General features: G+C 40.9%; 1 protein-coding gene across 1 annotated transcript in view; it reads right to left on the minus strand.

The window, feature by feature from the left end:
* The window catches only part of carmil2 (capping protein regulator and myosin 1 linker 2), a 140,475-nt gene extending 115,174 nt beyond the window's left edge, over positions 1 to 25,301 (minus strand). Inside the window, exons 1-2 of the mRNA XM_069901500.1 lie at positions 25,234 to 25,301; positions 17,138 to 17,229 (exon numbers count right to left, since the gene is read on the minus strand). Coding sequence (XP_069757601.1) covers positions 17,138 to 17,229; positions 25,234 to 25,273 — 132 coding nt within the window. The 5' untranslated portion in view covers positions 25,274 to 25,301. The remainder of the gene's footprint in view (positions 1 to 17,137; positions 17,230 to 25,233) is intronic.

Raw genomic sequence — 25,301 nt, forward strand, 5'->3', positions numbered from 1 at the left:
AAATCCAGGAGCTGCTGACAAAGAAGTGAGCTGCCCACCAGGCTCACCTTACAAAGCTGTCCTGGCCAGAGAAGAAACAAGCCTTCCGTCACACATGCAGCCATCTTCAGCGCAAACTCCGGGAGATCCAAAATGAGTGGTGGACTAGCCTCACCAAATGAACCCAGCTCAGCGCTGACATTGGCGACTTCAGGGGTTATTATGAGGCTCTAAAGGCTGTGTACGGCCCCTCACCCCAAGTCCAAAGCCCGCTGCGCAGCTCAGACAGCAAGGTCCTCCTCAGCGACAAGATCTCCATCCTCAACCGATGGTCAGAACACTTCCAATCTCTTTTCAGTGCCAACCGCTCAGTCCAAGATTCCGCTCTGCTCCAGCTCCCTCAACAGCTCCTAAGGCTAGAGCTGGATGAGGTCCTCACCCGGGAAGAGACATATAAGGCAATTGAACAACTGAAAAGTGGCAAAGCAGCAGGTATGGTTGGAATCCTCCCAGAGGTCTGGAAGGCTGGCGGCAAAACTCTGCATGCCAAACTGCATGAGTTTTTCAAGCTTTGCTGGGACCAAGGAAAACTGCCTCAGGACCTTTGTGATGCCATCATCATCACCCTGTACAAAAACAAAGGCGAGAAATCAGACTACTCAAACTACAGGGGAATCACGCTGCTCTCCATTGCAGGCAAAATCTTCGCTAGGATTCTCCTAAATAGAATAATACCTAGTGTCGCCGAGAATGTTCTCCCAGAATCACAGTGCGGCTTTCGCGCAAACAGAGGAACTACAGACATGGTCTTTGCCCTCAGACAGCTCCAAGAAAAGTGCAGAGAACAAAACAAAGGACTCTACATCACCTTTGTTGACCTCACCAAAGCCTTCGACACCATGATCAGGAAAGGGCTTTGGCAAATACTAGAGCGCCTCGGATGCCCCCCAAAGTTCCTCAACATGATCATCCAACTGCACGAAAACCAAAAAGGTCGGGTCAGATACAGCAATGAGCTCTCTGAACCCTTCTCCATTAACAATGGCGTGAAGCAAGGCTGCGTTCTCGCACCAACCCTCTTTTCAATCTTCTTCAGCATGATGCTGAACCAAGCCATGAAAGACCTCAACAATGAAGACGCTGTTTACATCCGGTACCGCACGGATGGCAGTCTCTTCCATCTGAGGCGCCTGCAAGCTCACACCAAGACACAAGAGCAACTTGTCCGTGAACTACTCTTTGCAGATGATGCCGCTTTAGTTGCCCATTCAGAGCCAGCTCTTCAGTGCTTGACGTCTTGTTTTGCGGAAACTGCCAAAATGTTTGGCCTGGAAGTCAGCCTGAAGAAAACTGAGGTCCTCCATCAGCCAGCTCCCCACCATGACTACCAGCCCCCCCACATCTCCATCGGGCACACAAAACTCAAAATGGTCAACCAGTTTACCTATCTCGGCTGCACCATTTCATCAGATGCAAGGATCGACAACGAGATAGACAACAGACTCGCCAAGGCAAATAGCGCCTTTGGAAGACTACACAAAAGAGTCTGGAAAAACAACCAAATGAAAAACCTCATAAAGATAAGCGTATACAGAGCCATTGTCATACCCACACTCCTGTTCGGCTCCGAATCATGGGTCCTCTACCGGCATCACCTACGGCTCCTAGAACGCTTCCACCAGCGTTGTCTCCGCTCCATCCTCAACATTCATTGGAGCAACTTCATCCCTAACGTCGAAGTACTCGAGATGGCAGAGGCCGACAGCATCGAATCCACTCTGTTGAAATTCCAACTGCGCTGGGTAGGTCACGTCTCCAGAATGGAGGACCATCGCCTTCCCAAGATCGCGTTATATGGCGAGCTCTCCACTGGCCATCGTGTCAGAGGTGCACCAAAGAAGAGGTACAAGGACGCCTAAAGAAATCTCTTGGGGCCTGCCACATTGACCACCGCCAGTGGGCTGATATCGCCTCAAACCGTGCATCTTGGCGCCTCACAGTTCGGCGGGCAGCAACCTCCTATGAAGAAGACCGCAGAGCCCACCTCACTGACAAAAGACAAAGGAGAAAAAACCCAACACCCAACCCCAACCAACAAATTTTCCCCTGCAACCGCTGCAACTGTGTATGCCTGTCCTGCATCGGACTTGTCAGCCACAAACGAGCCTGCAGCTGACGTGGACATTTACCCCCTCCATAAATCTTCGTCCGCGAAGCCAAGCCAAAGTGACCTAGTGGTGTAATTACATATCACCACACAAGTAACAGAAGAAATTGAAACATTCTCTGTGAGAATGCAATTAAATATTTCCACTGAAAACTGAAGTGTCAGAGATACTAACAGACCACCCAAGATACATGAAAAAACATCTTAATAAAATAAAAAGCACAAAATGTGACCTTTCTTCACCTGTTTTACAAAAGTACAAGATTATTCAGTTGCAAGCACCATAAATTTTGTCTAAGACAGCACATATATCACATCAGTGGTTTGCTATAATTTGCATAGTTCCCCACTGTGTTGGGCTTCAACTTCTCTATTGCAAGATACACCCAATATGATTGCACCATCTGAAATGTGTGTTTTTGTTAAATTTTCAAATATAATTGTGTAATCTTGTTTTTGCTCTCTAAAATGTACATTCAAACTGATTGTTTTTGTGTCACTCTTATTCCCTTCATTTTGTCTACATTGGTCTGTACAGATTTGAGGTGGGGTTTTGGGAAAGGGATGGGTGTGTGGCATTGCAGTGAAAGACGGAAGTCTGCAGATGCTGTGATTGTCACAAAAGCACACAGAAATGGTGGAGGAACTCAGCTAGTCACGCAGCGCCCCTAGGATGTGAAGATATATTACTGACGTTTTAGGCCCGAGCTTCTTCAAGGAATAAGCAAAGAACAGGAAGGCGTCAGAATGAAACAATGCTGGCTGGGGGAGGAGTCCAGGCCAACAACAGATGTTAATTGGATATCATAAGAGGAGAGACCATTGATGGACAGTGTGAGCATTTTTTCCAATCCCCGATAAAGGGCCCAGGCCCGAAACATTGGCTACCCTTGTGTTCCTACGAATGCTGCACGGCCTGCTGAGTTTCTCTAGCACATTTTTGTATTACATTTGACCCCAACATCTGCTTTTTTCCAATTGGACTTCACATTAATATTTCCCTTTCACACAGAAAAAAATTCCCCAGACAATGGGCAAAAGCATAATGATCAAGTATTCATTGGATCAACTGCATTTTTAAAAATTACAATATGCAACACAAAGACCCTGACATATAAACTGATGATGACTAATTTCAAACAGAATCATTCAGGCGAAATTCACCAATAACCTCATTGGTAATCAATAGATGGGAGATCTTATTGAACAGACCTTGAGCATTTAGCTTCAAGAATTACACATAAACAGTACACCACTGTAGCTCGATCAATGACCACATGTAGACATGAAGAGCATGGCCAAAGACTTTAGTGTCCTGGAACCTCCTGCATGCTTCTGGCCCAGATCGAAGTCTGGAATTGAGGGAGGAGACTAGGGCTATTGGGAAACTACAGGGAGGAGTTACCAGGTCAGAGGTGGGCCAGCCTGAGCGGTCCAGTGAGGTACCCCACTTGCATTACCATGTTCCACCACATCCACATTTTAAAAATCAAAATCCTGGAGTATTTCTGAAATTCATCAAAGCCGATGTTTTTATTCATTATTGATAAGAAAAATCTGTAAGAAACCAGAGTGGTAAAATTTGGAGAAGAGGCATTGGTACCCATCTTGTGTTTTTGGAAAATGTTGAGTTCATCCTGAGAATAGCTTGGGGAAATTGGATCATGAAGTAAAGTGAAACATGGAAGTCTGCAGATGCTGGAGGAACTCAGCCAGTCTCGGATCATCCCGCGGAGACAATGATATATTAGTGACATTTCGGGCCTGAGCCCTTCTTCAAGCAATAAGCGAATGACAGAAAGGCATATGAATGTGATAGTACTGATCTATCACCAATGTATATAGTGTATATAGTTACAGTATCTAGACTGTGCTTACAGCGATTGGCTGCGAGCTAAGCCACGCCTACTGTCTGGGCCTTAAAGGGTTGTGTCCCTAGTCATTCCGGACTGGTTGGCCACCTGTGAAGAGCTCCTGTCTTTTGCTAATAAAAGCCTTGGTTTGGATCAACAAGTCTTTGATTCTTTCGACGAGCTCTACAATGAAGTGATGTGCTATGTACAAAATTAAAGGGACTGCTGAAGGGTTGCACCATTGAAGTTCTCAATGCTTCCTGTTTTGGTGGATAAGAGTATAAAAATAGCCCATATGTTCTGAGTCTATGCTTAAGAATACTGTTTGAAATGTGCTTGGCAATAAATGATGGCCTGCCAACTTTATTCACATCCCAAGAATAAATAGTAGGAGAAAAAAGTAACATTTTAGATTGAAGTGACACTGCATTTCATTCCAAAAGCCCTGGCAGGATCAAGAGTTTATTCTGTGGAAATTAACAAATTCATACAAGTTAATAAGACGGCTGATCATACTGGTTTGGTTCAGGTGCCCCTTTCACGGATGTTTTTGGAACTGTGGTTCCAGTCTCACGTTTCAAACCTAGCACAGCATCCAAGTTCTCCTTAAACAATACCAGTAATGTGATGGTTGATGCTGATTGAATTATTTCTGGAAAAGAAGATTGCGGGACAACAATGTTAGGGGTACACGTGTAGCATTAACCTACGAGTTACCTTTTAATCTTATTAAACTGTGTAAGTTGTTGTAGCTGCAGGAATATTATATGACTTAGTTCAAAAATTCATGCCTCATGATCTAAATAATAGGTATGTAAATTCATGTACTTTCAGTGAAGCTTTATTTAAACATATTTTCAACAAACAAATCATTCATGTCATGCTCATTTGTTGTTACACATATAATTGGAAGCAGTTAGGTCCTTTTATGTAAGAATGTGCTCTGCTGGCTTTGTTTGAGCCGATGTGTTATGCTATTAGTTTCATCTTTACTATACAAGGGAACATTTGGAAAGGAAGTGAAATCACAAGTTCCTGTTACTCTTTTACCTCTCCACTTTTTTTTTGTCACACCATCACTTTGGCATCTTGTGAAATAACAACTCAGGAAAAACATTCAACTCTTTTACTGTTGAAAGCACCACACATGTTGTTCTTGTAATGGGAGGATGCTAGCTACAACACATGTAGCACCTTCCCAAATAATCACAAAATGGGATTTTACAGCAATTCCACATTAAAAGAGATAATATTCCATTGAAGTTCTATAACAATATCGTGTTTAAGCAGCTTCAATGCCAATCATTGATACCTCATTCTCAGAGTATTTGTTTGCAATGGAACAATTATGCAATTTAAAAGTAAATTAGACTTAATTGTTGACAAGTCTTTAATACATTGGTATCATGGGTAGTGGTGATGGTTTGGGGTAAAATACCTTTTCTTTTTACTCTGGCTTATTCACAACAGAAGATCAGGTCCAGATTGAGGCCAAGTGATGCCCTAAGCGCAACCCAACAATGGTTCCCCCTCAACCCTTCCATTGTCTAACCCAGTGAATCTCAACCTTTTTTTTTCCACTCACATACCACATTAAGAGATCCCTGTGCCATTGGTGCTCTGTGATTAGTAAGGGATTGCTTAACGAGGTATGTGAGTGGGAAGGTTGAGAATCACTGCTCTTGACCCAATTGTTACTGAAATATTTTGCTTGAGAAAATTTGTCATTGGCCCATTTCCTTTGGAGTTATGAAACCGTGCTGGTAATTAACAAGACATTAAGACTCAATAAGTGTTGAATGTTAAGTAATATATTAAAAATTCCATTTTTCTCCGGGCCCCATTTTTGTGGGGCCCTAGTTCAGCTGCACCATGGTAAGTCCAGCACTGGTGCCCCTAGAACATACTTATTTTGCTTAATGGTTAATCCAGACCTCCATATGATCCCTTGAAGATTGGAATCTGTTGGCACCAGGTCCTGGAACTCTGGTTTCAAAGCACCAATTTGAGCGTGAAAAAGAGGGTCCAAGCTTGCAGTCACATGGATCAACATCGAGACAGCCTTTTGACATCCCAGGACTTAAAAAAAGTTAAGTCTCTGAAGCTCACAAACCATTTTCTTTTTTTTCTGGGGGTTAGAGGAGCAGGAGGAGAATGTGCAATCAATCATAGCTTGCAGGATTTACCAAATTTTAACAGTCCTTTCAATTCCACGGGATAGTCACTGCAGGAAATTTACTTTACAATTTAGATTTTCAACTTTTCAATCAATATAGAAATATCATATTGTTTTGAATTATCTTTAATTATGGGTTTCATTGAGTAGTTTTTAACTAATAAATAAAAAAATTTTTTACAACATAGAAAATATCAGCTGCTGAGGAAAGATTGTGTTTAATTTATTTGTTGCTTAGTTTTGAAATTAGTTCAAAGGTTGACCCTGCAGCACAGATAGAAAGGTAATTTGGCTCAATTGATGCATGACATTTTAACCCCTCTTCAATGCAAGTTTTTAAGTTGTTAAGAGGTAAACATTTCCAACTACCGGTCCTGGTCCAATTACCTCAATGCGATGGCCAAGAAAGCACACCAGCATCTCAACGTCCTCAGACGCCTGAGGAAATTCAGTGTGCCCCTCAAAAACTTCTGCAGATGCAACAATGAAGACATCCTATCAGGGTGCATCGCTGCCTGTTACACAAACTACTCTGCTCAAGACCGCAAAAATACTGCAGAGTTATGAAGGCCATCTCAAACCATTACACAAATATCTCTCCCCTCCCCATCTACATTTTCCCACCACCTCAGGAAAGCAGCCAACGTGTTCAACCCTAACTGCTCTCTCTGCTCTCTACTCCCGTGCACCATCAGCTTCTTGCTTTTATCATAGTCCTGAATGAACCTCACACTAGTAAAATAATGTTGCCTATGCTCTGTTCCAACCAATCCCGCTCTGCAATTCTAAACTGTGACCTGTTGCATTATGGATCAACATGCTGGAGTATCCAACATGAACTTTCTCACTGTTCCGCTGCACATGTGACAATAAACTTGAATGACGATTAATGTGATTGGCTCATCTTTCTAATCTTTTCTCCTAATACACTTGCCTTGATTCCTTTTAAATGCTTGATCCTATCTAACTCATCTATTGCACGATTATTACATTCAACATTGTAACCACGATGTTCCTCCCCCAACTTCCTTTTGTGACCTTGTATTACAAGCTAGAATTCCTACAAATAAAAACATCTTTCCCAAATCAAATGCTTCATCAAGTTAAAGGCCCCCTTGAGGGGACTCTCAGGGAAAGGATCCTCTGATTGTTTGGTCTTTTCTAATAGCTATAACTTCAGTCCTGTTAAAAGCTCTGGAAAGATTATTTTGCATCTTATTCAAAAATCAATGACCAGATTTGAGCACAGTATTCTGATATGAATCAGCAAAGATTTAAAATTACTTCATTTATTTTCCATTTTCCTCTATGGACTCAACAAGCAGGACTCTGGTTTTAATGAATTATCTGTACAGAGGTCTATTTCTAATTTATTGTCATCTGATTGTATAAGTACAACCCGACAAAACAGCGTTCTCCGGTCCTTGGTGCAAAACATGTAGACGTACAACCAGGAATAACACACTGTAGAGCTCGTCGAAAGAACCAAAGACTTGTTGATCCAAACCAAGGCTTTTATTAGCAAAAGACAGGAGCTCTTCACAGGTGGCCGACCAGTCCGGAATGATCTGACCTGGCTAGGGACACAACCCTTTAAGGCCCAGACAATAGGCGTGGCTTAGCTCTCAGCCAATCGCTGTAAGCACAGTCTAGATACAGTAACTATATACACTATGTACATTGGTGATAGATCTGTACTATCACACACACACATACAGACAAATAATACATATGCAGTCAAGTATTTAATCTATAAAAATTAATAAATAAATAGTTTTGTACAAATGAGAGTTTTGCCCACAAAATGTACTAAAAATGCACAAGCACAGGCCCTTTGGCCCAGCTTGTCCATGCTGACCAATGTGTCTTCCTGAGAGTCCAACTTCCTTGCATTTGGTCTTCATCCCTTCAGGCCTTTCCTGTCCATGAACCTGTCTAAATATCTTTTAAATGTTATAATTGTATCCACCTCTTCCACACCTTCTGACCACTTGCTCCTTATACCACCACCCTGTGTGTGGAAAATGGTCAAAACACTCGGTCCTTTTGGTTTAAAAAAAATCTACCCCTTCTCATTTTAAATCTACATCCTCTAATTTTAGACTTCCCTACCTTGGAAAAAACCTTATGCAATCCATCTTAAATATTCTACAAGGTCACCTGCCAGCTTCTTACACTCTTGGGAACATTTTTGTAAATGTTTTCTGCATCTTTTCTAGCTTAATAATATCTCTTCTATAATATTGCAACCAGAGCTACATGCAATATTCCAGATGTGGACACACCAGCATCTTGTACCATTGTAACATGATAATTCAACGCTTGTACTCAATACACTTTCCAGTGAAGGCAAGCATGCCATATACTTTCTTCGCCACCTTATCTACACGTCACCATTTTCAGGAAACTATATACATGTATTCCAAGGGATCTCTGTTCTACATCATTCCCTAAGATCCTGTCACTTACAGTGTTTGTCTTACCCTGTTTTCACTTCCCAAAATCCAATATTTCATACTTGTCCATGTAAAATCTCAACTGCCTTTCCTTGGTTAAGGTTTCAAGTTCATCTAGACCAGTGGTTCTCAACCTTTTTCTTTCCACTCATCACATTGCACCTTAAGCAATTCCTAGGCCATCAGTGCTCTGTGATTAGTAAGGGATTGCTTCAAGTGGTATGTGAGTAGGAAGGGAAGGTTGAGAATCACTGCTCTATACCCAATTGTTACAGAAATATTTTGCTTGAGAAAAATTATCATTAGCCCCTTTTCTTTGGAGTTATGAAACCATGCACATAATAAATCAATTAGGTAGAATTAAAACAGTTTTTAAATCTTTTCCTTTCCACCCACATACCACCGTAAGCAATCCCTTACTAATCACAGAGCACCTATGGCAATAGGGAATACTTAAAGTGGCATGTGAGTGGAAAGAAAAAGGTTGAGAACCACTGTCCTAAACATTTCCCCTTTCACAGCCTTGTTTGAATCTTGCCCATCCTCAATGGAAAAAGCCTATTGACATTTACTCTATTCCCCCTTCATAATCTTAAACACCTCTATCAAATCTCCCCTCATTCTTATAAGCTCCAGTGAATAAAATCCTAACCTGTTTAACCTTTCCTAGTAAATCAGTCCCTGAAATCTGGGCAAGATCCTAGTAAATCTCCTCTACACTCTCTCTCCATTTTACTGATATCCTTCCTGTAGTAAAGGGGGAGCCACAGATGTTTCAGAACTATGGCCGATTTGTACACCCTATAACTATCAACCAACACATCTTTGGGAAATGGGAGGAAACTAGAGCATCTGGAAGAAATGCAAATGGTCACAGGGAAAGCATGCAAACACATCACAGTCAGCAATGGAGAGAAGAATTCAATCTGGACCGCTGGAATTGACCTTTAAGAAATCTGTTGGCGGAGGAGAAGAAGCTGTTTGTAACATTGAGTGTGTGTCTTCAGGTGCCTGCACCTCCTTCCTGATGGTAGCAGTGAGAAAAGGGCATGATCTGGGTAGTGGGGGTTCTTAATGATAGAGGCTGCTTTTTTGAGGCACTGTCTCTTAAAGAGGTCCCTAATGGAGTGAAAACCAATGCCCATGATGGCGCTGGCTGAGTTTACAACCATCTGTCACCTGCTCCTGTCCTAGGCATCGGCACCTCCATACCAGGAAGTATATGAGGCCATGGACAGACAGAGTTGTCATCTATTGTACTTGGTGATCCTGTTATGACTTCCTCTACATCAGAAAGATTTGATGCTGACTGGGATTATAGAGCTCGTCGAAAGAATCAAAGACGTTGATCCAAACCAAGGCTTTTATTAGCAAAAGACAGGAGCTCTTCACAGGTGGCCGACCAGTCCGGAATGATCCGACCTGGCTAGGGACACAACCCTTTAAGGCCCAGACAGTAGGTGTGGCTAAGTTCTCAGCCAATCGCTGTAAGCACAGTCTAGATACTGTAACTATATACACTATATACATTGGTGATAGATCTGTACTATCACAGGGATATCATTGAGCACCTTTGCTCTGTCCAACGATTTCAATTCAGCACCCCACTCCCACACAGACATTCATGTTAGCAGCCTCATGCATTGCCAATCTGAGCCCGTCCACAAATTCGACGCAGAGCACCTAATACTCTGTCTGGATACTCTCCAACCAGACAGCATTAATATCGGCTTCTCCTGTTCCCATTTGGCCCCTCCTGTCTCTTTCTTTATCCCTCTTTCTGATGTCCTCCTTCCTATCTCTTCCCAGCTTTTAAAATTTCTGCCCTCCCACCCATATCCATGTATGACCTCTTGCCTGTGGGCCTGCGCTCCTCCCCAGTCTCTCACCCCAAGATTTTATCCAGGCCACCTCTTGCATTTTGCTCATATCTTGATGAAGGAATCAGGCCTAAACGCAGGTTATGTACCTTTGCTACATTTAGAATGCTGCGTGACCTGCTGAGTTTCTCCAGCATCAGTATATTATTTTTATAAACTTTGCTTTTAATTATTTCTTGGTGTTTTTTTTATTTTAAATTTAGACACAGGACGGTAACAGGCCCTTTCAGCCTTCAACCCCATGCTGCCCAATTTACCCCCAACTGACCTACAATCCTGAACACCTTTTTGAAGGATTGGGAGGAAACCAGAGCTCTCTGGGGAAAACCCACATGAGGAGAACGTACAAATTCCTTTAGACAGCACGGGATTTTAACCCCAGTCCAGATTGCTGATGGCTGTAAAGTGCTATACTAACCACACCACCCTAATTTTTTTAAGAAAATTTCTCTTTAAATTTTACAGCAAATTTTACAGTTTCCAAATGTTCTTGAATATTTTCTCAGTAGTTCTGGGCCAAAACCTATGCAGGGTAATGTGCTGATTGAGACTTAGAACCATAGGACTCTACAGCACATAAAAACAGGCCATTCGGCCCTTCATCTGTGCCAAAACATCATTCTGCTAGTCCCACTGACCTGCACCCATTCCATAACTGTCTAGATCTTTCCCATCCATGTATCTATCCAATTTATTCTTAAAACTTGAGTGAGCCCACATTTACCACATAAGATGGCAGCTCATTCCACTCTCCTACCACTCTGCCACTCTGAGTGAAGAAGTTCCCCCAAATGATCCCTCTAATCCTTTCCCTTTTCACCCTAAAGCCATGTCCTCTCGTCTTTCTCTCTCCTCATCTAAATGGAAAGAGCCCACTCACATTTCCTCTCTCTATATCCTTCATAATTTTGTAAACCTCTATCAAATCTCCCCTCATTCTTCCCTGTAACTCAACTCCTGAAGACTCGGCAACATCCTGGTAAATCTTCTCTGTCCTCCTTCAATCTTCCTGGAGTTAGGCAACAAGAATTGTACACAATATTCCAAATTTGGCTTCATGAATTTCTTATACAACCTCACTATAACCTCCCAAAACTTTGATTTATGAAGGCCAAGATGCTAAAAGCTTTCTTTACAATCCTGTCTACCTGTGACACCACTTTCAGGGAATTGTGCATCTGTATTCCCAGATCCCTTTGTTCCTCTGCACCCCTCAGTGCCCTACCATTTACTGTGCATGTCCTACCTTGGTGTGTCCTTCCAAAATGCAACACCTCACACTTATCTGCATTAAATTCCATCTGGTATTTTTCAGCACATTTTTCTAGTTGGCCCAGATCCCTCTGTAAGCTTTGAAATTCTTCCTCATTGCCCACAACACCTCCAATCTTAGTGTCATCAGCAAACTTGCTGATCCAATTCACCATATTATCATCCAGATCATTGATATAGACAACAAATAACAATGGTCCCAGTACCGATCCCTGAGGCACACCACTAATCGCAGGCCTCCAGTCTGAGAAGCATCATCCACTACCACTCTCTGAAATTCAGCCAATTTCAAATTCAGTTCACAACTTCACAACTTGTGCATGGATACCTAATGTCTGAACCTTCTGAACTAATCTCCCATGTGGGACCTTGTCAAAGGCCTTACTAAAGTCCACGGAGACAACATCCCCAGCCTTTCCTTCATCTACTTTCTTGGTAACTCCTCAAAAAACTATGATTCATTAAACACGACCTACCACACACAAAGCCATGCTGACTATCCTTAATCAACCCTGTATATCCGATCTCTCAAGCACCCTCCAATCATTTACCTACTGCTGAAGTCAGGGTCACTGGCTTGTGATTTCCTGGTTCATTTTTGGAACCTTTTTTAAACAACGAAACAACGAGCTATCCGCCAATCCTCCGGCACCTCACCTGTGGCTACGGACATTTTAAATATTTCTGCCAGGGCCCCTGCAAATTCTACACTAGTCTCCCTCAAGGTCAGAGGGAATATCATGTCAGGCCTGGGGGATTTTTACCTTTATTCACTGTAAGGTAGCAAGTACCTCCTCCTCTTTAATCTCTATTATATGTTCCATGCCACTATTGCTTGTTTCCCTTCCTTCCTTATACACAATGCCAGTTTGCTGAGTAAATACTGATGCAAAAACACTGTTTAAGGTCTACATTTCATTAGGCTCCACACATAGGCAACCACTCTGATCTTCTAGGGGGCTAATTTTATCCCTTATTCTTAACATAATTCAGGTTTAACTTCACGTTATCTGTCAAAGCAATCTCATGTCTTCTTTTTTCCTTCCTGATTTCCTTCTTGAGTATTTTCTTAAATTTTCAATACTCTTCTAGTACCTCATTTGCTCCTTGTTGCCTATACTTAGTATATCCCTCTCTCTTCCTCTTAACCAGATTGCTAATATCCCTTGAAAATCAAGGTTCCCTGTGCCTGTTAATTTTGTCCTAAATCCTGAAAGGAACATGCAAACTCTGCACTCTCAAAATTTCGCCTTTGAAGGCCTTCCACTTCCTTAACACACACTTGCCGGAAAATAACATATCCCAATCCACTCTTCCTAGATCCTTTCTCATTTCCATAAAATTGGCCTTTCTCCAATTTAGAATCTCAACTCTGGGACCAGACCTTATCCAAAATGAACTTGAAACGAATAATATTATGGTCACTGGACCCAAAATATTCACTTACACACACTTCTGTCACCTGACCTGTCTGGTTCCCTAATAAGAGATCAAGTATTGCATCCTCTCTCATTGGTGCCTCTATATATTGATTTAGAAAACTTTCCTGAACAAATTTGACAAACTCCAAGCCATCCAACTTTTTTTTTACAGTATGGGAATCCCAGTCAATATGTGGAAAGTTAAAATCTCCTCTTATCACAACTTTCTGTTTCTTGCATCAGTCTGCTATCTCTCTATTTTCTCCTTCGATTCTCTCTGATTATTAGGCAGTTATAATACAAATCCATGAATATGGTCATACCTTTCCTGATCATCAGCACCTCACATATGGCCTCTGTAGATGAGCCCTCTGGGCTGTTCTGTCTAAGCACAACTGTGATATTTTCCCTAACTCGCAATGCTACTCCTCCCCCTTTCATCCCTCCCCCTCTATCACGTCTGAAACAACAGAAGCCCGGAACATTGAGCTGCCAGTCCTACCCCTCCTATAAGTCTCACTTATAGCAATTATGTCATAATCTCATGTGCCAATTCACACCCTAATCTGTCTTTCCTTGCATTGAAATAAATACACCTGAGAATATTTCTATCGTGTACAAACCTTTATCCTCCTCCGCCACTATCTATTCTAACACTCTGGTTCCCAATCACCTGCCAATTGAGTTTAAACCTCCTGGAGCAGCACTAACAAACCTACCCACAGCAGTTCAGGTGCAATCCATCAGGTGAAAAGGTCCCACCTTCCTTGGAACAGGCCCAATTGTCCAGGAACATGAAGCACTCTCTCCTGCACCATCTCATTAGCTACATATTTAGCTGCATTAACTTCCTATTTCTAGCCTCGCTAGCATATAGACTGGGTAGCACTCCTGAGATCACAATCCTGGAGGTCCTGTCCTTCAACTTTGCACTTAACTCCCAAAACTCTCTTTGCAGGACCTCTTCATCCTCCCTACCCACATCATTGGTCTCTACATGGACCACGACATCTGGCTGCTCACCCTCCCTCATGAGAATAGAGAACGCGATCTGAGATGTTGCAGACCCTGGCACTAGGGAGGCATCGGACCATCTGGGATTCTCAATCTCTCCCACAGATCCTCTCATCTGTCCCTCTAACTATTGAATCCTCTTTTCCTTCCTTCCTTTCTGAGCTGAGGGTCCAGTTTCAGTGTCTCTCTCTCTCTCTCTCTCTCTCTCTCTCTCTGTCTATTCCCTTTCTCTCTCCTGATAGTCACTCAGCTGCCTGTCTCCTGATGTTTGGGGGTGACTGTCTTCCTGAAACTCCTCTCTGCAGCTAGATGCACCTTTTGCAGGTGTAGTCATCATGGACAATTGTGCTGCCCCAGATTTCCCACATCCTGCAATTGGAGCAATCTACTGCCCTAGCCGATTCCATTACCTAATTTGATTAAAGGCATTGAAGCCTTTCAATGTTAAATGGCCATGGGTGTGGAGCATTAGCTCATGTGACCTTCTGCATCCAGGTCAAGTCACAGAAGGCAGGTGAGGATCATGGGCATGGCAAGTCCATTTGGCCCTTTAATTTAGCCAGTTTAGTTCAGCATCAGTTTTCCAGGGGTGGAAAATTCCAAAGATCCATAATGCTCAGAAATGAAAATCCTCATCATATTGGTCTATAATCTAATGATGCCCCCAATTCTAGCCCAGGAAATATCATCACTAGATCTACCTTAATAAGCACCCTCAACATTATATATTTCAATAAGATCATTCTTCTAAACCTCAGACTGTGCTCAATTATTTTCATAAAATAATCCCAGAAATCAACCTAGTGAACCTTTTCTGCAGTCAAGGAAAATACATCTTTCCTTTGATAATAATATTAAAGCTGCACATATTGTTCCAGATCTGATTTTCAAATTTAAATTTAGACATACAGCATTAACAGGCCATTTCAGCCCACGTCCATGCTGCCCAATTTACACCCAATTAATCTACATCCTTGGTACGTTTCAAATGATGGGGGGGAAACCAGACACGGGGAGAATGTACAAACTCCTTACAGACAGCGCGGATTCAAACCCAAGTCCCAGTCGTTGGCAGCTGTAAGAGTGTTACTCTAATTGTTACCCCAACTGTGCCTCCCCGATCTCAAAGCCCTGTAATAGTTATGGGAAGAAAAAAACATCTGACAACCTTTGGCAGAATATTCCAAGACATATAGATACATTTAAAACTCTATATTTTTTAAAGTAACAATTATTTTAAAATTAGTTAAACTTTTAAATACTGTACAAATAAATGAAAAACAGTGAGTAAACAAATTAAGTTCTAATGGTCTTAAAACTTGAAATGTTACTCTATTTGACTTTGTGGAGATGTTGCAGACCTGCTAAATTTTAATCTCCATTTTCTATTTTTATTTTAACCTTACAGCAGCTGCTGTTTGTTGATTTTCATTTATTCTAGAAAGACTTCCCTTTGTACTTCATCTCTTTTACAATAAAGCCCAAAATTCCAATTGGCTTCCCAATATCTTATATCTGAATGTTACCTTAATTGTGAAAAGATGCTCAAGACTGATGGGAAGCATTTCTTGTATGACAAAAAGGAACACTATTGCTAATAAAGCGCCCTTATTTCCTTTCTCTAATTTCTTTCACCCTGCTTCTCAGAGAAGTTATTAATACTTGGTTAAAAACAATTTCTGTGATCTTGCCACCTGGCTGTTGTTTGACTGTTAGATGATCACCAATTTGGTCATGTACACAGTAATAGCAAAATGCAATTTCTGCCGCGCCCCCCCCCCCCCCCCGACCCCCGCCATCAAAATCATCTGGGATATTGTGTTCGACTGAAGCATTAATTTCATCTTCACAGAGATCAAGACCTGCTGGTTTTTACAGTCAGGCTTTTTTTAAATAGTGAAATTATCTGCCATCGACATCTGTTTTCTGACAAATTCTATAATAGCAAACACTACATAAGTAACATTAAACAGGAAAGTCTGCAGTTGCTGTGATTATAATGCAATACAAAATAGTGCTGGAGAAACTCAGCAGGTCACATGGCATCTAAAGGATGCAAAGGGATATAACTAAGCTTTTGAACCCAAGTCCTTTCTCAAGGTTTTGTGCAGTGCACTATGTAAATACTTGTGGGTTTAGAAAGCTCAAAATATGAAGCTACCGAAGCATTTTCAGGATATGAAACAAGATAATTTTAGGCCACATAATGAATGCAAGTGTCAATTTCAAATTATATTTTTTAATTAAAAATTCTTTAAATTTAGCTTTCTCTTGGTTGTTGTCTGTCTACTTCTAGGTCTCTTTTTTGGTGAGAATTACCAGTACTACCTTGCCTTTTACCTAGGGGATAAAAGAAAGAATATTGAAGATGGAGTTTCACTGTGTAACTGGCAAGGATCCCAGGATATTGTGGCCTTATCAACATGGCATAATTGAATACAAGTTACTATCAATGGGATAGTCAAGCAAACATTAGCAGACACACTACTGAGATATCAGTTGAAAATACCTATTAACATAAGACTCTATTAAACATTAATAGCCCAAATATAAAAATTCTATTACATTTTCAAAAAGTCTTGTTCCTTTTTTGTTTCCATCTACAAAAAAGGAACCAACATCTACAGTGGTACAAGTGTAAGCAAATGAACAAGGTAGCAGCATCTTGCTAACATGCTATATTCTATGACTGTAACCTCTAGTATCAAATCATCACATACTTCTTTGTTTTCCCTCCATACTCAAGTGAGCCTGAAGCCGACTGCAGTTTCTCTATTGTTAACCTTTATAAAATCACTGGAGGAGGAAGACAGGAACGAAACATAGGAGGCTCCCTGTAGGTGCTAGAGTATAAATGTTTACTGTCCCATTATATTAGATATTCATCATTTGTCAGAACATTTCAAACAAAGGACATACCAGTATTTTTTCTTCTGATTTACACTTCACCATTGAAGTGACTCTCTTCATAAATTCTACTTTTTTTGGCTGTAAAATCTTGGTTATGTGTTCTGTAAACAAACAAAAAGCCATAAAGCATTGAGAAAGAGATGAGATTTTCTAAATTACAACCTGGCCAACAGGACTGTCTATTATTGCAATGTGCACAAGATTGGTTAAATAGTCAAAATTTGCAAGGTAGAATGTGGGCTTCAGTGAAACGTATCTCTCCTCTCTCCCCTGTGCAATAGAAGCAGATTCCATTTTGATGGTCGAAAGATCAGTGGCACCCATGAACAGGAAGCCATGTTAGTTAAATGATGGCAATGTTCCAATAATTGTTTATAAGTGTGGGCATATAGCAGTAAATCACGAAAATCTGTAGACAGTGCGGTTGAAGTAAAAGCACAATGTTCAGCTGGTCAAACGGAGTCCTTTATATAGCAAAAGTAAAAATACATAACCAATGTTTCAGGCTTGAGCCCTTCATCAATACCTTGCCAAGAATGATCCAAAGGGCAAAAATTGAAAAAGTAATTTTTAGCTTCTTATTCACTATCTGGTGACTATGTCTCTAATCACATTTTCAAGGAGAGGTCCTCTACTAACAGATTATTCTACTCTTGGCTTCTGCTTTTAAACCTGTCATGCATACTTCTGTAAAGAAGCCACTTCCTGTTGTCTCAAGTACATTAATTTACCGACACAATATTACTTAAAAAAGGTAAATGTCGTTCAGGTAAAGGTATCCATGAACATTGTCCTTTCAATTGTTTTGGCAATTTTATCTTTAAAAATAAACTTTGACTTAAGTGTAACTGGTAGAAATTACAGGATAGCTGAGATTAAATGGAGATTGCTGCTGGATATGTTGACACCTCAGGAGAGGCACCCAAGAGTCTGTTGACATTTTTTTTTAAATCACTCTAATAACACCATCTAAACATAAATTGTGGAACCTTTGTCCAGTCTCAGATTTGGCTACTAAAATTAGAGGGGCAGTACAGTTGGTGTAGCGGTTAGCGTAAGACCTTTACAGCGCCAACGATTTGGACCAAGGTTCAAATCCCACACTGTCTATAAGGAGTTTGTATGCTCTCCCCTTGTCTGCCTGGGTTTTCCCTGGGGGGCTCTACCCACCATTCAAAACATACCACGGGTGTAGATTAAGTGGGTCTAAATTGGGCGGCACAGACTTGTGGGCCGAAATGGCCTGTTACCATGGTGTATGCGTAATTTATAAATTTTAATTAAAACTAAAAATGCGAGAGGTACAGAAGAGGTTCTATTTACTGCCTGAATTACCCTGATTTTTTTTTTAGTGGGGGGGGGGAATTAATATTTCTTAATAAGCTTAAGCTGCTTCTTAACCCTTTGGATTCCATGTTGCAGTTTTGAGGGTCTACCAACAAGCGCATATAGTGATACCCAACCACCAGCTGGTTCGTACTGGTATTTGCACTATAGTTTAACCATGGGCCCAGACACAGAAAGGTTAAAAACAGAGTCCAAAGGATGAAGGATGCAATTATTGTTTATCATTTCTGTATAAGAAGCACATGGACATGAAGGATCAGCAACACGACATTCATGGATATAGCTCAAAACACCAATGTACAACTCACTAATCCTATCCATCAGAAATGCAAGAAAACCTGTAGCCAACCACAGTGAATGAATGCCCTTGAGGAATGTTGCAGCAGAGCTTCATTTTCTTGCTTGATTTTGGACTGGGGTATGAAAGAATTCAATTGAATTAGTACATGTACTGAGCGTGCAGGACAAAGTGTTACATAGAGGGTACAAAGAGAAAAGCAATGCAAGGCACACACATGTGCAATGCACCAACATTTTTTACTTGCTTCAGCCAAACAGTTTGCGAGAGACACCAACTACAGCTGAGTTCCTCCAGCATTTATGTGTTTTTTACTTCAGCCTTCTGTACTTTTTTCCTGAAGGTAGCAATTAGAAGAGAAACACAGAAGACTGCAGATGCTGGAATAAGAGTCCTGATGAAGAGTTCTGGGATCAACCATTCTTTTCCTCCCACTGACACTGCTTGACCCATTGTGCTTGCCAGCAGCTAGAAGAGGATGCGACCAGGGTGACAGGGGGCCTTTTGCTGCTTTCTTGAGGCATTATCTTTTGCTCACAAACTGCCCGTTCAACAGTCTTATAACAGTAGGAAAGAAACATTCTTGAATCTGGAGTCGTGCATTAATTATACAGACTGACTTTGTGCTGTTCTCCATTGCAGGAGGCAAAAGATGCTCTCACTTGGCAAATGTAACCTCAAAGTTTTGCTTTTAAAATGATGTGGAATCGATATAAAAGTGTGGCGGCACACCGGAGGTTTGGTCGAACCGGTTGGGGAGGTTCTAAGTGACGTCATGATGTCAGAATGCGATGACGTCATTTGGTACGTGCAAGGTTTTAAAACGCTGTGTGTGACTGAGTAAACTGCTTTTACTGAACTTTGACTCGACTCCATCTGATCATTTTCTCGTTCTTCATTTCGCACTGTGACACAGTTGCTACAAAAGCATATTATTTCATAAATTTTTATTTATTAACGATATTTGAGCAGCATGAACACTTGAATTACCAAGTCATAGAAACCGATGGACCAACTGCTGGAAAAAAAGTACGTTTAGATTTGGCACTTGATGTTCAGCATGGACCTGGTGTGCCGAATGGCTCGTTTCTGTGCTCCATGACAATTCATTTCATCCAAGATGGGCACAAATATACATTCACAGGTGTGATGAGACCAAATCCTGAAAATCTATTGAGAGTTCAATTACAAAATATCATGTCCCTTAATGTAAAAATTACAATGCTAATGTTCACCAATCTTGTTAATTATTTAAGTGCTTTAGCATGACAAGGCAAACCTGAAGATTATTAATCCTTGAAGGGGCAGTTCATTTTACCTTTGCATTAGAAGTGTATGCTTCATCTTCCTACCCCTAGTCATGCTCTATTGCAATGTAATTTGCCTGTCTCTTACGCCAGGCAAAGTTTAGATTTTGTTTCAGATCTCAACATCTGCAGTCTTTCATAAAATTCTTTAGTATTTGTCACCTATGGATAGAAATGCAATTGAGTACATTGGTCATTGTATTCTGAATCTGGTAGTCTGGTGAAGTGAGTACATCGATAAATCTGAATGGAAGCAATTTAGTGAATGAAGTAAAGCGGACAGTTGCAGGTATTATGTACTCTAATGGTTGGCATATTGGTGTCATTCCTTGATGAAGAGGTGTATGTTGAGTCAAAGCCTGACTCCATAATTTGTGGTTCCACTGCTCGAGGTCTACCTGGACTCCAATGATGAGAAAGACATGGTGGGAGTTGTCTATAGGCCACCCAATAATAATATCACAGTAGCAAGGGCAATAAGCCAGGAAACATCAGAGGCATGCAAGGATGGAAAAGCAGTTATTGTGGGGAACTTTAACATGCATACAGACTGGGTGAATCATGTTGATCGTGGCAACCTTGAGGAGGACGTCTCAGAATGCAGACGTGATTGAACAGCATGTTACTGAACCTACAAAGGAATATGTCATCTTGGATCTGATCCTGTACAATGAGACAGGTAAAATTAGTAACCTTATAGTTGGGGATCTACTTGGATAGAGTGATCACAGTATAATCGAATTTCTGATATAAATGGGTCTAAAACCAATGTGCTGTGCCTAAACAAGGGAAACTATAAGGGGATGGCCAGGATTGACTGGCAATGCAGGCCATATGGTTGAGGAATAGAGGAAGACTTTGTAATGCGCGTCGAAAGAACCAAAGACGTTGATCCAAACCAAGGCTTTTATTAACTAAAAGACTGGAGCATATCACAAGTAGGTCGACCAGTCCAGAATGACCTGGTCTGGCTAGGAGCAATCCTTTAAGACCTGCCAGTAGGTGTGGCTACACTATCAGCCAATCACAGTCATCCTACACTACTATCTCTACATACGTACATATACACATTAGTGATAGAAACTATCACAGACTTTCAAAGAGATTTTTCACGGTGCTCAAACAAAAGTATATTCCAGTTAAAAGCAAGGACAGTAAGGGTGGGGACAGCCAGACATGGATAACAATGGGAAAAAAAGGAAGGCATCAAACTAAAAGCCTGTGCATACAAAATCTCCAAGAGTAATAGGAAACTTTAAAAAGCAGCAAAAAGCCATGAAGTGAGGAATAAAGAGAGGGAAGGTAGATTATGAAAAAGATTAACACAAAATAAAAAGGACGTAAAAGTTTTCATAATTATAATCAAGTGGAAAATGGTGGCTAGAGTGAAGGTTGGTCCCTTAGAGGATGAGAAGAGGGAACTGATATTGGGGAATGAGGAAATGGCTGAGACTTTTATGTCAGTTTTCACTGTGGAGAAAACATCAACCATGCCAAAGGCAGAGGTCATCGATGTGATGGGAGGTGAGGACCTGGGTATAATAGTCATCACTAAAGAGGTAATACTGAAAAGAACTTGAGGGTCTAAAGACAGATAAATCCCTGGTCACAATCAAATACATCCCAGGGATGGCAGAAGTTATAGTCGAGGCTTTGGTGAAAATTTACAAAAATTCTCTGGACTCTGTGCTGGTCCTGGCAGATTGGAAGACTGTGAATGTCACACCACTATTCAAAAAGGGATGTGGGCAAAGCCAAGGAACTATTGGCCAATTAGTGTAACATCCGTAGTTGGGAAAATGCTTGAAGTGATCATTAAAGAGAGTGCGGTATTGGGAACAAAATGGATCCATCAGGCAAACTCAGCAAGGGCAGGTCCTGTTTGACAAATTTACTGGAGTTCTTTGAGGATATAATGAGTGTGGGAGATAGAGGGGAGTAGATGGACATCGTTTACTTAGATTTCAAGGCGGCATTCTATAAGATGCCACGTAAGAGACAAACACAAGGATGCATAGAGTTAGGGTTATGTATTATCATGAATAGAGGATTGGCTAACCAATAGAAAGCAGAGAGATAGGATACATGGGTGTTTTTATGGTTGGAAATCAGTGGTGAACAGGATGCTGCAGGGGTTGGTGCTGGGCCTGCACGATATACAATCTGGAAGAGGGGACAGAGTGCAATTCATCTAAGTTTGCTGATCGCACTAAATGGAGTGGAAAATCAAATTGTGCAGAGGTTATGGAGAGTCTGCAGAGAGATAAAGAATAAGTAAAGTGAATGGGCAAGGGCCTGGCAGATGGAGTACAATGTGACATTATCCACTTTGGAAGGAAAAATGGAAGATCAGATCATTATTTAAATGGAAAGCAATTGCAGAAGGACTTGAAAGTGTTTGATTTATTGTCAGAGTATATACATGACAACACATACAACCCTGAAATTCTTATTCCTGAAGGTGAGGCAGAATTACCACTTGTTGGCAGTTTTTAAAAAAAAACTGTACACAACATACACATGTAAACAAATAAAGAATTGTAAACAGACAGCAAAATGTAAGCAAATTGACTGATGTAAGCAGATTGAGTCGGCTGGGTCTGTACTCACTGGAATTTAGAAGAATGAGAGGAGATCTTATAGAAACAGATAAAATTATGGAAGGCATAGATAAGATAGAACTAAGTTGTTTCCATTGGTGGGGAGACCAGAATTAGGAAACATAACCTCAAGATTCAGGGTAGTAGATTTAGGATAGAGATGAGGAAGAACAGCTATTCCCAGAGGGTGGTGAATATGTGGAATTTGCTGCCCATTGAAGCAGTGGAGGACACCTCAGTGAATATATTTAAGACAAGGTTGGATAGATTTTTACAGAGTAGGGGAATTAAGGGTTATGGGGAAAAGGCAGACAGGAGCCTATCATCAGATCAGCCATGATCTCATTGAATGGCGGAGCAGCCTTGATGGACTGGATGGCCAACTCCTGCTCCTCTTTCTTATGATCTTATACATATTTCCACATTCTTCTTTGGAGTGAATTCAAAAGAGCTGGAATGGTTCTGGCATTAGAAACTTTGCTCCAGCAAAATACTGCCTTGTCTGTGGGTGTTTGTGTGCCATGATAGGATGCTGAGGCATTGGGCATACTTAAATTCATAGGTCAGGACACACAGTGTAAATGATGGGATATTAAAATTGGAACTTCTATAACACTGGGGTTTGGCTGCATTTTGAATATTGTGTGTGGTTGCATAGGAGAGAGTGCAGAGAAAATTCACCAGACTATTGCTTTGATTGGAGGAGTTTAGTTATGTGGGGAGATTGGAGAAGATGGGATTGTTTTCCCCAGAGTCAAGGAGGACAATGAGTGACCTGATCAGGGGACATAAAATTATGATAAGTAGAATCTTTTTACCGTTGCTGTGGTATCAAAACAAGAGGTCATCAGATGAAGGTGAGAAGAAGGAGTTTTAAAGGGAACTTGTGGGGAAAGTTTTCAAAAAACAGAGTGTTGACACCTGGAATATGCTGCCAGGGATGTCGTGGAGACAGAGATAATCTCTAGGTTAAAGAGGCATTTAGACAGGCACTTAAAGAGGCATGACAATGAAAGATACAAACTTAGTGAACGGGGCTGTAGATGAGGATTAAGGTCAGCATGGATGTGATGGGATAAAGGGCATGTTTCCAAACTGCAAAACCTGATTTTTTGACTGGAGGAAGCAGTCCTTGCAGCCTAATAGCTAGACTAGAATCTTAAATTTAGATATACAGCATGGTAACAAGCCCTTGTGGCCCACAAGTCCGTGTCACCCAATTGACATACAATCCCCATTACGTTTTTGAACGGTGGGAGAAAACCGGTGCCACTGGAGGAAAATTCAAATAGACATGGGGAGAACGTACAAACTCCTTGTTCAACAGCACCAGATTTGAACCCCCGTCGCTGGAGCTGCAACAGAGTTGGGCTAACCGCTACGTTAATCATGCCACCCATCTGATGGCCTGTATGCCACAACACGCCAAAAGCATTGTCAGTGGACAAAAGGATCATAACTGCTGTCAAGATCATGGCAATATGCATGCATCGCCATTCTGTCTTACTTAGATAGTTTTGAGTCCATAAAGAAAACACACACTGTGTGACTAAAATTTCTAGACCAAGATTTGATTACATAACCATTATCAAAAAATATTCTGTATGGGAAATTTTGAACTGTGTTTTAAAACAGTTAAAGCTTCAAAAAGTTCAAGGCTAGAAAGAAGCAAAATTCTTTTAGCCTGCTCTACATTCAATAAAATCAAGGTTGATCTCCTACTTTCCCGCATGAATCAAATATCCCTCAAACACATTAATATTTGAAAAAGTAATTTTTCCTTTACTCACCACCCTCTGAGTAAAGAAATTTCTTCTTATTTCTGTCCTAATTGGCTGATCCTTTACTACTGAGCCAGGGTTTAAACATTCCAGCTAAGGTTAGTCATTAATTCCATATCTACCCTGTTATTTTCCTTTAAAATTTTGTGCATTTAACTAACAGCACTCATCAGTTTGAGAGCACAAGTCTGCTTAATCTATTATTTGGCCAAACCTGCTAATGACAAACTGAAGAATACGTAAATCAACACCCTGCCTTTATAAATCATTTTTCAGTTAAAATTCTGTAATGCAATCTCAAATATTTTTTTTCAGGGCTCATGTGTCACTCACTCAGCAATGGGGGTCAACCAATCCTACAGCTTGGATAAAATAGCAATTTAAAAGCAACTTCAAGCTGAGAATATCCTCAAGATGCTACATATCTATATCTTTAAAAAAAAGGCGTTTTAAAATGCCTACTCATCAAGTGAAATATTCATGCCTAATTCACAGTGACATTTTTCCCACTTTAACTCTTAAAATATTCACAGGTATTCTCTTGTTAAAACTAAAACAAATAAAATGCTCGCGTACCATATTATAATATTTGAGTTTGACCTACTTTGCTCATAGACTTTGCAGGTGTTGATTATACATGTTGCACAATGAATCATATGCCAGCTGCTCATATTCTTTGTAGCTTGCATTTTCAAAAATGAATGACTCTATAGAAATTTAAAGTTTGTACACGTGAAACTCTTCTAGAATTAGCAAAAGTTAAAATTATTACCTTGCAACTCCTCTGAAATATCTTGACTGCAAATGGCCATTTTGACATAGAGAACTTCAGTGAGGCAA

Source organism: Narcine bancroftii, chromosome 10, assembly GCF_036971445.1.
Source record: "Narcine bancroftii isolate sNarBan1 chromosome 10, sNarBan1.hap1, whole genome shotgun sequence".
Lineage (NCBI taxonomy): Eukaryota > Metazoa > Chordata > Chondrichthyes > Torpediniformes > Narcinidae > Narcine > Narcine bancroftii.